The sequence below is a fragment of the Aulonocara sp. 'chitande type north' Nkhata Bay genome, linkage group LG11 (genome assembly GCF_057382095.1).
Source record: "Aulonocara sp. 'chitande type north' Nkhata Bay isolate Kocher_YH1m ecotype deep benthic linkage group LG11, A_spYH_male_GT1.1, whole genome shotgun sequence".
Taxonomy (NCBI): domain Eukaryota; kingdom Metazoa; phylum Chordata; class Actinopteri; order Cichliformes; family Cichlidae; genus Aulonocara; species Aulonocara sp. 'chitande type north' Nkhata Bay.
The window spans coordinates 34,645,266-34,657,968 of NC_141354.1; the positions used below are offsets into that span (position 1 = coordinate 34,645,266).

Consider the following 12,703-nt stretch of genomic DNA (forward strand, 5'->3'; position numbering starts at 1 on the left):
CACAGCACAGAGACTGCTCTCCTAAAGGTTCTAAATGATCTTAGATGTAACTGGGACTCCCAAAAGCTCTCAGTCCTGGTGCTACTGGATCTAAGCGCAGTCTTTGATACAGTAGACCACGCTATTCTTTTAAACAGACTGAAACACATGGTGGGCCTCTCTGGTGCTGTACATAACTGGTTCACTTCCTATCTCTCAGACAGAACTTTTATGGTGAGTATGGATACATGCTCCTCTAAGATCCATAAAATGACATGTGGTGTGCCCCAAGGGTCAGTTTTAGGCCCTGTACTTTTTAATTTGTATATGCTCCCTCTCGGCAGTGTCATCAGGAGGCATGGAGTGAACTTCCACAGTTACGCTGATGACACGCAGCTGTACATCTCCGTGTCTCCTGATGACACCAGACCAATGGATGTCCTTTTTAACTGTATTTTAGATATAAGATCTTGGATACCATACATACCACCTTTATTTATAAAGCACTTTAACATAAAACCAGAGTTCACAAAGTGCTGTACATGCTAATAGCATAAGTAAAGAAAATTAAAATGAGGATAAGATAAGATAAAATAAATAACTAAAAAACTAAAATAAATTGAAACATGTTAAAACAAATTGAGTCAACCCCTCTAATCAATGCCAAAGGCTTCAGCGAATAAATATGTTTTAAGAAGACTTTTAAATTCAGAAAGAGAAGAGGCCTGCCTAACATGCAAGGGTAGATCATTCCACAACCTATAAGATCTTGGATGGCAGAAAACTTTTTACAGCTTAACCAGGACAAGACTGAAGTTTTAATCATCGGTCCTGAGGCTCAGAGAGAGAAACTCTTGTCTAAATTAGAGGCATTTTCACTATGTCCTTTGCTACAAGTGAAAAACCTGGGTGTTATTTTTGACTCTGAGCTTGGTTTTATCCCACATGTTAAACATGTAACCAAAATTGGATTTTATGTTTTTGGCCATGATAATTATGTAATGAAAATGTGATATTGCGACAGCCATACCTAACATAATAGTTATCAAGCAGAGCGAGACCAAGTGTACCAAAAATAAGACCGAGGCTCTGAAGCTTTGGAGGATGCTTACACACTACGCTCGTTAGTGTGCCATGTGCACATGCATTTTCAGCATGGGTAGCCTCAGCGAGTAACAACCCCACAAATCTGGCAGTGTCAGCCCACAGTCGACCCGCACAGGATGACTTGTTTAATTTCGGTGACTGATTAGGTCTCTGCACAGTCTTTATGCTGTGCTGGACATCTGTTGTGATTTATGTGATATATGACCAAACAAAGCAAAACCTGTGAAATGTTAAACTATACACAGATGCAAGGTTTTGTATAATTACTATAGGACCTTGAATGTTTTATTCCTGTCTGGTTAGTGCACAGAGTCCAGCAGTCAGGGTGTGATTTAGCCACCTTTAAAAAAAAAAAAAAGACTCAGCCCAACCAGCTTTAAAGTCACAATCCATAGCATAGTCATTAAAATTGATTTTTCTGCGGTGTTTGCCTAATTAAAGTGACAAAACAATGGTTTTTCATAGTTATAATGCTTTATTTCCTTTAGCTGAAGAAGGAACTGGGAATATACACTTACCGGCCACTTCATTGGGTACACGTTCTGCTCCTTTTTGCCTTTAGAGCTGCCTTAATTCTTTATGACATATATTCAGCAAGCATCACACAGTTGCTGCAGAGTACAGTGCCCTTTGTAACACTGGACATAATCCTTCATAAAGGGTTGGACATGGTTAACAACAACTCTCTGCTGCTGTAGCTGACCTGCTTCAAGCTTCGGCGTGTTGTTTGTTCAGAGATGTTCTTCTTCATACCTTGGTTTTGACAAGTGTTTGAGTTACTGTTGCCCTTCTGTGTGTTTAGTCTGGTCTTTACCTCTGATGTGAACAAGCCATTCACACCCAGAGAACTGAAGCTCGCTAGTTAATTTCTTTTTTTTTTATTGAGTCTGTTTTATCCTTTTGTTTGGTGGCATGGTTTGGTCAGACCTCTGTCACAGAGAAAAACTCTCTAAATCAGATAGTGAGATGGTCCAGCCGTCTGATAGGTGAGCCACAGTCTTGTTTAGCGTCCCTGTACTCTAAGCTGGTACAGAGGATGGCTTTATCAATCCTTAAAAATGGTTCCCATCCTCTAAGGGGTGAATTTCAGCTTCTTCCCTCACGACGGAGGTTTCTATTTCCGAGATGCAGGACAAAGCGTTATAAAAATAGATTTGTCCCCGTTGCTGTCACTGAATTAAATAAGAACTGTTTTTGATTCGAAATATTAAAATTACTATATATGTGCCACAGTGAGGTTTATATCTTTACTAGGTATGTGTGTTTTTAAAGGGATGCCAAATGCTGTCATTTTTTCTGTAAAGCAAATTTACCTTGCCTATGGGTATAAATAAAGTTACCTTGACCTACCTTGACCTTTTCAGACCATTTTCCAGTGGTTGTGCAGCAATACCCCAGCAGATCAACAGTTTCTCAGATACACCATACCACATTCAAAGTCACTTCAAATTGATGTTCAGTTTTAACTTCAGCAAGTCGCCTTAGCCACATCTACAAGCCCAAATGCACTGAGCTTCTGCCATGTGACTAGTAGATTAAACATTTGTGTTAATGAGAAGCTGAACACGTGTACCTAACAAAGTGGCCAGTGAATGTATATTTAGTATATTTTCCTGTTGATTTGATCATTTTAATAAATAGTTGATGATTGTTGCTGCTAATGTAGAGCTCAGCTTTTAAAGGTTTCCTTGTAACAATAGAGCCATGCCCTATCACACTGACACTTTTATTTATATCATAAAACACTGATTAAGTATTTATAGCCTGATGCATTTTGCCCTTTTTTGTTCACTGTGACTGTCAATGAACTTTAGTACTTTTTGGACAGATGTTCTCATAAATGTTTCCCAGCTGTTGAAAGGGCACGGTCTGCCATTTCCTCTCTTGGATGGCTTTTAAAATGAAATATCTGCAAAGTCGTAGAGCTTAGCAGCAATCAAAAACTGGGGGAGAATTTTGTTTATTCTTACTGTATGTGTACAGTACCGGTTAATTTAAAATCCCTTTGTTTACATTTGATTTAAATTAGGTCCAGTGCCAAAGTTGTTCTTATAGAGCACAGAAAAGACACACTGGGTATTTTGAAGTTGAGTAGCTTGCCTTCCCTTCCCTCTCCTTTATAACTTATACACCACTCTGCATGTTTAAAGTATTTTATCATTGGGCTTAAATACCCATAAACTAGGAGCTTTGCTGTTGTGACACACTTGTCACAATAAACTATCCATAAAAGGGAAAAGTTGCCCATGTCTCTTACAGTTTTTTCTGATTGCTTAAGCCCTTTTTTTGCAACTATTGGCTAATTTTGCAAAACTCTTCACACAAATAAGAAAACCTGTCACCCAATCATCAAAACATTGTAGTTCTCTTGCAAAAGCAAACACAGCTAGATTAACTCTACACACCTTCGTAAAAATGGTGTTTCCGTATCAAACAGTACACACAAGCCATCATCTACTAAGCACACAATGCGCCAACTGCACACTGATGGTATGAATACAAAACACATCTGGCGTTTGCCTTCCCTGTGCACAAGGTAGGCTATGTCAGTTTGAGCTCATACTTCTGTCATAGATCCATAAGCATAGAGGGATCCAAACTTCAAGTACTGGTGTTTATTCAAACACATCAAAACAAACACAAGTGTTTATTTCCAAGTATAGGATTATTTGCAATCGCCATAATGACTATATGGGTTACTTGGTCTGCAGTGAACATGCTTCCTCTGCCCCCTCCTCGTCTTCCTCTTGCTCCTCCTTGTCCTTGTCGTCCTCTTCATCCTACTTCTTCACCTCCACGTCCTCTTCCTCGGCCTCCTCTACTTCTCACTCTTTCTGCTCCCTCCATTGTACTCCGCACACACAGCTTACCTGTATTATAGTGCTTAGGCTGATTGCAAAGTGAACGAATTATCTAAGAAAGTTTTCACATGTGAAAGTGTGCCAGACAGTTGGCAAATTAGTGTTAATGATAGCCATACATGTGTATACTTTTGCTAGGAGTGTGTTGGAAATTTGGAAATTGAGTGTTGTGCAGTGAATTCTGCCTACAGTTTTGCAAAGTGTGTGTTACAAAATTGCAAACTGAGTGCAAAGCAGTTTTTGTGCTTTTAGTTTTGCACACTCAGTGAGTGGTTTTGCTATAAGTCTGACTAGTTTTAGAAATTGTGCTACAGGAATCACAGTTAGTGTTTAGGCATTCGGTAAAAACTGTAATGGTTACATTATTAATCAGCAATAAATCCAGTCTCGTACACATTTTGCTATGTTAGGAAACAAAACTTTGTCCCAAATATGTGATCTAATTTTTGCAGTATGGAAATAAACTGATAAATTCTAAACACGTGGGCCGCCTAATAGCCTTGCGAGCAGTCTGAGAACACAGCTGTAGGATGTATACAGCTCATAAACACTTCTGCAGAGTGTTGTTTTAAAAGCCAAGATTGGGTATCCCAGGCCTCACCAGTGGTGGGTCCTTTCCTGCTGCACTAGAAGCACTTTTCCTGGAAGTAAATAGAAGTGGGTATTTAACATAAGCAGCAGTAACCATTTGTCTACAAAAGGAGTCATCAAAACAAAGTATAAGACAACAGACAAATAGTTTCTGGCAAAACTTCACTTACTTCCAAGGTGCAGGAACGAAATAAAAGTCTGAAGAGGTATTTTTTTCTACTACAGAAACTAGAAAAATGCAGACAAAACCACAACAACAAAGCGAAGGTGCTGGGTTGAAAACAATAGGGGGGGAAATCAACAGCTCACACACTGCAGGGCACAAGCTTATTTATTGCACCATAAATAAAAGTGTAATATTTCGAGTATACCTATCGGTACGTCCTCCATTTCTCGCTTTGCATTTTAAAGCAACGGCAAGTAAATGTAATGTGTGAGCCGGCTGCTTCGGCTGCCTTTTGTGCTTCTGCTGTAATTTACAATGTCAGCAGCCACACCATAGCAATGTCACGAAAACTTAAATTTAGTGCTACTATTTATTACATTTACACAAAGAACTGAAGGTTAGAAAGTTTGATCACATCGCTCAACATCTTAAATAAACGAGGAACTCCCCCCCCTTTGACGTGATTTGCACATTTCAGTTTTGTGGCACTTCTGTTTCATGCGTCACAGGTGAAAGCACAGCAACAAAAGAAAAAAAACACCTGGTTATAGCTCCTCCGGCAAGCCCCCCTGTCTCCTCAGTCTTCTCACTGAGACTGAGATAGATTTCCAGGTCAGGGCAGAAGGACGGAGGAGATGAGGAGGCACAAAAGGAAAAAAAACACCAACTCAGATGAAATGCTAATCCTTTCTAGTCACATGGTTATTGTTTCTAATTTGAGCACGAGGATTGAGATGTAACCAAATCTGTCTCTACATCTTCAAACAGTTATGTCTGTCATTACAGTTAAAAAAAAAATTCTGTATACCAATAAAATTTTAAAAAGGGGGCGGGTTTCTTATAGTTTTTCTACCTTTTAAATAGTTTTCTGTAATATTTTTGTGAAGGTTACGAGCTGAAACGTATTTTTTGATCAATAAAACCGTTCTATATAAAGCGCGTGTTGCTGGATATTTTGACCTCTGAGGAGAAAAGCCTTCACAGGAGCCTGTTGACCACTCTTTGACTGACAGCTGATGTCTCGGCACCGCAGCGCAAAAACAGCAGAATGTCAGCTTAGGGCCAAAGATGTCACCCCTCACTGTAGCAAAAAAAATCTCACAGATGGGATTATCACTTCAAAAGCTTGCGTCTGATGAGTTGTTTTCAGGTTTGGTGATGGAGGCTTGTCAGATGCTGGGTTTGATGTAGCTTTGCAACGTGGAGCATAGCAGACAGGTGTGCTCTGCCCAGCAGCTGCTGGACTCCATCTGTCCATCAGGTCTGCAGGTTCAACAGTTTACTGTCCCTCCCACGTCCACAGCAGTGCTCTTCGTTTTGTGAAGCGGCAGTCTTCATATTGTGCTGCACACAGAAGTGAACAGGAGCATTTCTTTTGGTTAAATAGGGCAAATCTACAACATTTCAATAAGAAGAGATGAGAAACCGAAGCCCCAATTTACGATTGAGCCAGATAACAGGAGTGTATTCTCACATGGTGCAGCTTAAACATAAATCTGTTATTTTCAGTGTCAGCAGTCCCTGAAGGGGGGATTATTGTTCCTCATGTCTGCCAAGAGACAAAATACAAATGTGGAGTTCATTTCCAAAGTGCTGTGTGTCTATTTTGGCTCGTCGTTGATCATTCATCATTCAATATCTCTACAATACAGTGGAAGAAACATGCAGCCCTTGTTTCAACCCACGACTAATTTTAAAGTATCTCAGTTTGAATTAATTTTATACTCTAAGTGTGGTGTGTGTTTCTCGCTAGTGGGATTTTTTTTCCGTTTGGGAAGGGAAAAAAAGCGCTCATCAGATGGCTGCTGGTCCCTGAGATGGAAAACACTGAGAAACGGTGCCCTAGATAACAAGTCAGTCCAGCCTCTTTTGCCAAACTGCAGGAGCACTGAAGTATCAAACAGCAATCAAAAGCACAGCCTGTTTTCTGTTCAGGGAGGTACTGTAGTGTGATTTGGGAGGAAATTCAAGGAGTTGCTTGTGCAAGACCCAGACTGGCATGGGAATCTAAGCAGGTTGCATCTCCACAGTCACAAATACACACACTTTCATGCACTGCAACCTTTGACCCACGTTCTGTTTCCCCCCACTGTTTGATAAGCTGCAGTTGTCAACTATGATCAAAACCAAGCCACCCTGCATCTCAAACTCGCGCCTTCCTTCTCACTAAACTCTTCAAAGCATCTTGACTATGATATATTTAAATATACATACATATTCTATATGCATCTCTGCAGCACACATCTCACCCAGATCATCCAGAGATAAACAGGTAAAGCGTCACTTCTGTGCTGCCAAAGAGAAAGATCAGATTTCTGCTGCAGACACCCACACTTAAGCTGCAATGCAGATATTTTTCTATAGCTTTTACAGTCAAAATGAGTCGAGGTTCAATAAGAGAGTGAAAATAAAACTAAAGTAATAGTAAACATTTAATGAAAGACAAAACACTGGAGTGAGGAGTGAAGTCTGGAGCTGAAGTTTGAGATATTACTGATCCTGTCCGCCTCAGCCTGAGGCAGGTCGAGGGCCCAGATAGCAAAAACATAGTAACCTTTTAGTCTCTTCACTCAAAATATACCAAAAGGGCCATCTGCCTGAGGATGTGGTCCTGCACGTGGTCTTACAGGAAAAAAAAAACAATTCGAGATTTGGCTCAAGGTCATAACTTGCAATACTGCACAGGTCATTTGGCAGTTACTTTAAAAAAATCCACATAACAGAGATGAGCTGCCAGATGGAAGTAGTTTCTCTGCACTGGTTTAATTTTTTGGACTGTGCATAAAGGATGGGGATGGTTTCCAGATCAAAGAAGTGCATCCAGCATTAAACCAGCATTACCTTTAATGGCCAGCAGGGGGCGCCTCTTGTGGTCGCGAAAAGTTCAATTTATCATAAAAGCACAAAAAATCTACTTTCTTGCCAAAAACGAATGATGTCATAGACTGTGACATCATTTACATTTGGTTAGACACTGAGATGGTAAAGGTAGCCCCAGGTCGTTCTCCAGAGTCATAAAATGCCATGGATGCAAATTACCACTTGACTGGTCAGCAGTAAATAAATGTAACCTTGTAATTCAGATTTTTATCTGTTAATCTGAATTTATTTTCACAGATGAAGAATGATGTAATGATGATATTACTCTGTGTGTTTAGGTAGTTTTCTAACTCTAAAATGTGCCAGAAATGTACATCAGAGAATAAAAACATAAGCAGTACAAGTTCATTGTTTTTTAAGGGAAGTGGGAATTATTTTTATTTTTGATGAATCATTGCTTGTTTTAATAATCTGTTAATTAAATGGAGTCTAAGGTGAATTCCTTTTAAAGTGAAGCAGTCACAGGAAAGCGACACGTGTTGTCTGCTCTTTGCTGCAGGTGAATGCTACCTGATGGAGTGGTCAGACTGGAGCTCGTGCGTCAACATCTGCGCCAAAGAGGCCGGCGTCGACTTTGCCTCGGTTCAGGTCCGCTCACGAGCCGTGCTCGCCCAGGAGCCTGAAAACCTGCTGCTCTGTCCTGACCAGGAGTGGGAGTCTCAGCCCTGCACAGGTGGAGAACACTTTGAAAAACATGACGGCTTCAACCTCTCCTGGCCAGAAAGTTTGACAAATTAACAGAAGCAAAGTCTATTTGAACAGTGAACTTTCTATGAATACAAATTAGCTTGCTGTAGCCCAGCAGCTCCAAACTTTGATGCATTTATTCCTTCTATTTATCCGCATATTCGTAATATTTACGGCGAGGGTAAACTGAAGTCAGTCTCGGGGTGTGAAAGGTTGAAGGCAGTGGAGAGCACGTCAGTGCATCAGAGGGTTAACGCAAAAAGACACTTACTTTCAGAGTCATACCCGCAGGCTGTTTAGGCCTCTGTCTCTCTGCATTTGGACTGTCAGAGGAAAGAAACCTACTGAACAACAACATGCTGACATTGTGGGAAAGACAGATCTGACACAGGAGTCGCATAGATTTTCCTCCCTGGGAGGCATCAGTGCTAACCAGTGGGCTGCTTCCCTATCATGCCCGATACACAATCGAGAAGAAAAAGATACTAACTGCTACTGTTTGTCTTTCCCGTTATGCCGGGTCAATTGGTGCTCTCCCAGATGGGATTTCTCGAGTCAGATTTTCAAACGTTTGAAACCCAGATGCTCGTTTACAGTAGTGATCTCTGCGATTCCCTCTGCTGCATTAATCACCCATTAGATGCAGCATTGTGAATCACTACGACAAAACTCAACACACAGTGTACTGTAATTCCCCCTTACCTCCCTTGTTACTGTACACAGCCCACAGCAGTCTTCGCTAGCATGACCTGGTTTCACAGCTTCACTCAAGGCATGGGGGGAGGAGTGGCCCAGCCAAGACTAGTGGAGGCGGAGGAGGATGAGAGAGTGGAGGCAGGGAAGGAGAAGGCGGTGATTGAGAAAGAGAGGCTGGGGATGGAGGGACGGGAAGGTTTGATGTGAGGCTCCAGGCTTGAGAAAAACAAAAACAACACTGTTGTTCTGCTGTTAAAGTCGTTCTGTTTTACAGTATAGTGATTCTTACTGTGCTTTGTGTCTCCAGTATACGCAGATTGACAGAATGGCCAGCACTTTTACTTCAATGCAATAATCACAATAATTTGAAGAACAAAAACAACAAAGCTGCTCACTGCTTTTCAGCAGCTCCAGAGACGTAAAAGCAAAACCTTAATGAAACACTAGTCCCTCCATTTGTAGGCATTTAAATTTGAAATTTGCAACTTGAATCTGAATTTATAACAAGGTAAAAATCAGAGTTGGAGTTACATTTATTCTCCAGGAAACCAGAAACATGTGAGACTCATCGACACGTTCATTATGTTCAAAACTATTAGAAGGATTTTCTTCAGTAGATTTATTGATCACTCATCAAAGGTCATTCTCATCTCGCAAAATTCACTTTTGGCTGTAGCTCAAGAATTCATCATCTCATTAAGCTGGTAAAATTTTGCAATAAAGAGATCGTTTGTTCATTTTGGGCATGTTAGTTTAATAGGTGATTCTAAATTGGCTGCAATGCCAATGCCTGGCTTTATATCTCTGGTATTCTTAGTGTACCAGAGATAGAAAGTATCCGTATCCACGCTGGACCAGCGACCTGTCCAGAGTGCAACCTTCTTCCAAAGTCGCAGGGATGGACTCAGGCTCACTGTGATCCTAGCTGGATAAGTGGTTATGGATGGATAAATAGGCAACAATAATGTTGGGTGCTCACTGTGCACACTGTGGTGATATAGATTTGTTTTGTGCTGCCTGATTGAACACATATATAAGGGATTTTGTGGCCATTGCAGCTTATTTGCAGAAACATCCATATTTGCAACATTTTTCTGCTTAAGCATTCAAACATAAACATTTTTTATGTTTGTTAAATCCCACAAAGTCCTCATTACAAATTTAACTTTGGACAAGTTTAAAATCTCAGTAAGTAACTAGAGTACATAATGGGTTTAAGACACGTTAGACTTTATTTCAGTGCTATAGTGCTCTATCACCACCAGCTGATTGGTTCAGTTTGTACATCAAAAACTGCTCAGGTCCATTAAGGGAACATTTGGGTTCAAATATCCTCACATGTGCCAAAGTTAATCCTGCACACCTAAATGTTATCTCATTATAAAATGTGTTATTTGCAAAGCTATAATTATATCACTAAAGATAAAAAAAAGTAACAAATTCTACCATTAGCAATAATTAGTGTAAAATATTCATCCATTTTTTTTGTTCTGCTTGTCCAATTCAGGGTAGCAGAGGTGTGCAGGAGCCTATCATTTCATTATTAGAAGTAAAAAAAAAAAATTAAAAAAAAAAGGTTTTATGAACACGAAAATCCATTTATTAAAAATGAATGGTGGTTTAAAAGTGTTACTAGATTTTATACGGCCCACAACCAGCAAGCTTGAAAGATGGTTTTGTGGTTAAGACATTTGCACTGCACACCAAAGAGCCTGATTCAAGAGTGGGAGGAGACTACAAACCCAGTTTCAGGATGTCACAAGAAGGTACTCCAAGTGATGTCCCCAACCCTGAATAAGTGGGAGGGTGTAAATCTGTGCCAAATCAAATATGTGGATCTATCTGCTTTAGTGACCTGCTGGGAATTAAGGGAGCAGCCGAAAGCACGCCCCAGCAAACCTGAATGACATTAACTTCCCCTCTTATTAGTGACCATGGTGCCGTGATTTTGCCAGGTACAGACAGCACCTCGCTTAGCGGCTTAGCAGCCACTGTAGAGTGAATGTGTGCAATTGGCACAGTTTGATATGAAAGTGATTGAAAATGCAGTCAGTTTAAAAAGCTTGAATATAATTACTCTTCTTTTCAGTTAATATGGCTGAAAATCATCCATCGCCTTTCTCAGTTCTTACAGATATTCTCATATCTGGGACTACTACTGACATTATTTCTGCCTCCAGAAAAAAAGGAGAAAAAAAAACTTCTGCGCTTCTCCTGAGAAATGTTTCTGTGGTAGTACAACTCCAGTCTGCTCATAAAAGATGGTGGGAAGTGCCAGCCGAAGTGAGTGATTCAATGATAACTTAACACGTTTGAAAAACGACTTCAGCTCTAGCGGAGCAAGGAAGAAAGAGAGAAATGAGAAGAGTAAAGTACATAAAAGGTGAAGTCCTCTCAGTCGCAGAGGATTCATCCCGTACGGCGGCAGATAGAGGCGTACCACTGACGGGAGCAGCGATACTGTACCCACGTCTGTGGAGAATAGCTCTGTCTTTTGTTCAAGGTTAAATTGTTCATTTACTCTGGCTGAATTGGCTGGACTGATGATTGGTTACACAGGACTCCGCAGGGAAATACAGTCATTTACTGCACTGATGGAGATATTGATAAAGTCATAATAGCACTGATAAAAAGTCATTAAGCAAAAGCTCTTACTGAAGATTAAAACATTGAACTGGACCCTTTTGAGACGACACGGTCATATTATGTGTCAGCAGCCTATTATACAACCACAACTTAGCAGCTGCTTTATTAATCTGGTGTCTCTCATATGATTAATGGTCACCACTGCCTGACTCAGTACAGCCTTCACAGTTGTTGACTGTTTTTGTGTTTTTCTTTCAGGAGGTGAATGTTTCGAGTACAAATGGTTCAGCAGCATTGGCCCAAATTCCACTCGGCCTTTGATCTGGTGTCAGCGCTCAGATGGACTCAATGTCACTGGTAAGGAACTCCAAAAAAGCTGCTCCAAACATTTGTTTCACACAGTTGCTTCTGCTGTCTGTGAGCACAGCAGCAATGACCCCCACCCGCTGTTTGAACCCCATTTTTTAAAGAGGGCAGACAATCAGAAGAAAGCTGACTGAGGGAGAGGAGCGAAAACAGCTTGTTTTAGAAATAACTTAAAAAGTAAAAAGAAAATAACAAACCGCACAGATTAGCTGAGCTGGTGGGCTTTGGAGGACTGTTTAGGAGTTGCAACCTCAAAAGTGTGCTCACCTTTGGATTAAATGAGAACATTAAAGGTTTGATTTTTGCTTAAGATCAAAGAAAAAAAAAAGAGCGAATGCAAAATTTAAATGGCCAAAATAATACAAAGGTTTGTTTTGTTTTAGCAGAAGATTTGACATTTCTGATGAGCAGACCGATCACATGATTGACCTCATTCAACAAGCTCAGTTATGCTAGGACTGAGGTGGAGGAATTTTGAAACATTAGTAAATATTAGTATTTTTTTATTAAGTACAAGCATCAAATCGTTCACTGAGGTAGACGAGGCTGCTGAGGTTGTTAGTCTCAACAGAGAAGCACATCTGTGTATCATCAGCGTAGCAGTGACAAGTAGATGGCTTTGAAGCTCTTTGAAGCAGTATGGGAGAAATAAGCATTATTATGACCATTATACAGACAGTCTTGTAAAAAAAATGTTCTAGTATAAAATAAAAATATGGATGGATGGGGGGGGAAAAGCATAATTGCTTTACTTTGAGTCTGGAGGTCTGCAGCAGAGTTGCTG

The 12,703-nt window shown here is 40.4% G+C and overlaps 1 protein-coding gene across 1 annotated transcript in view; it reads left to right on the forward strand.

Annotated features, from left to right (window-relative positions):
* thsd7ab (thrombospondin, type I, domain containing 7Ab) overlaps positions 1 to 12,703 on the forward strand; it is a 204,973-nt gene that overhangs the window by 177,807 nt on the left and 14,463 nt on the right. Inside the window, exons 25-26 of the mRNA XM_086312316.1 lie at positions 8,084 to 8,257; positions 11,812 to 11,910. Coding sequence (XP_086168442.1) covers positions 8,084 to 8,257; positions 11,812 to 11,910 — 273 coding nt within the window. The remainder of the gene's footprint in view (positions 1 to 8,083; positions 8,258 to 11,811; positions 11,911 to 12,703) is intronic.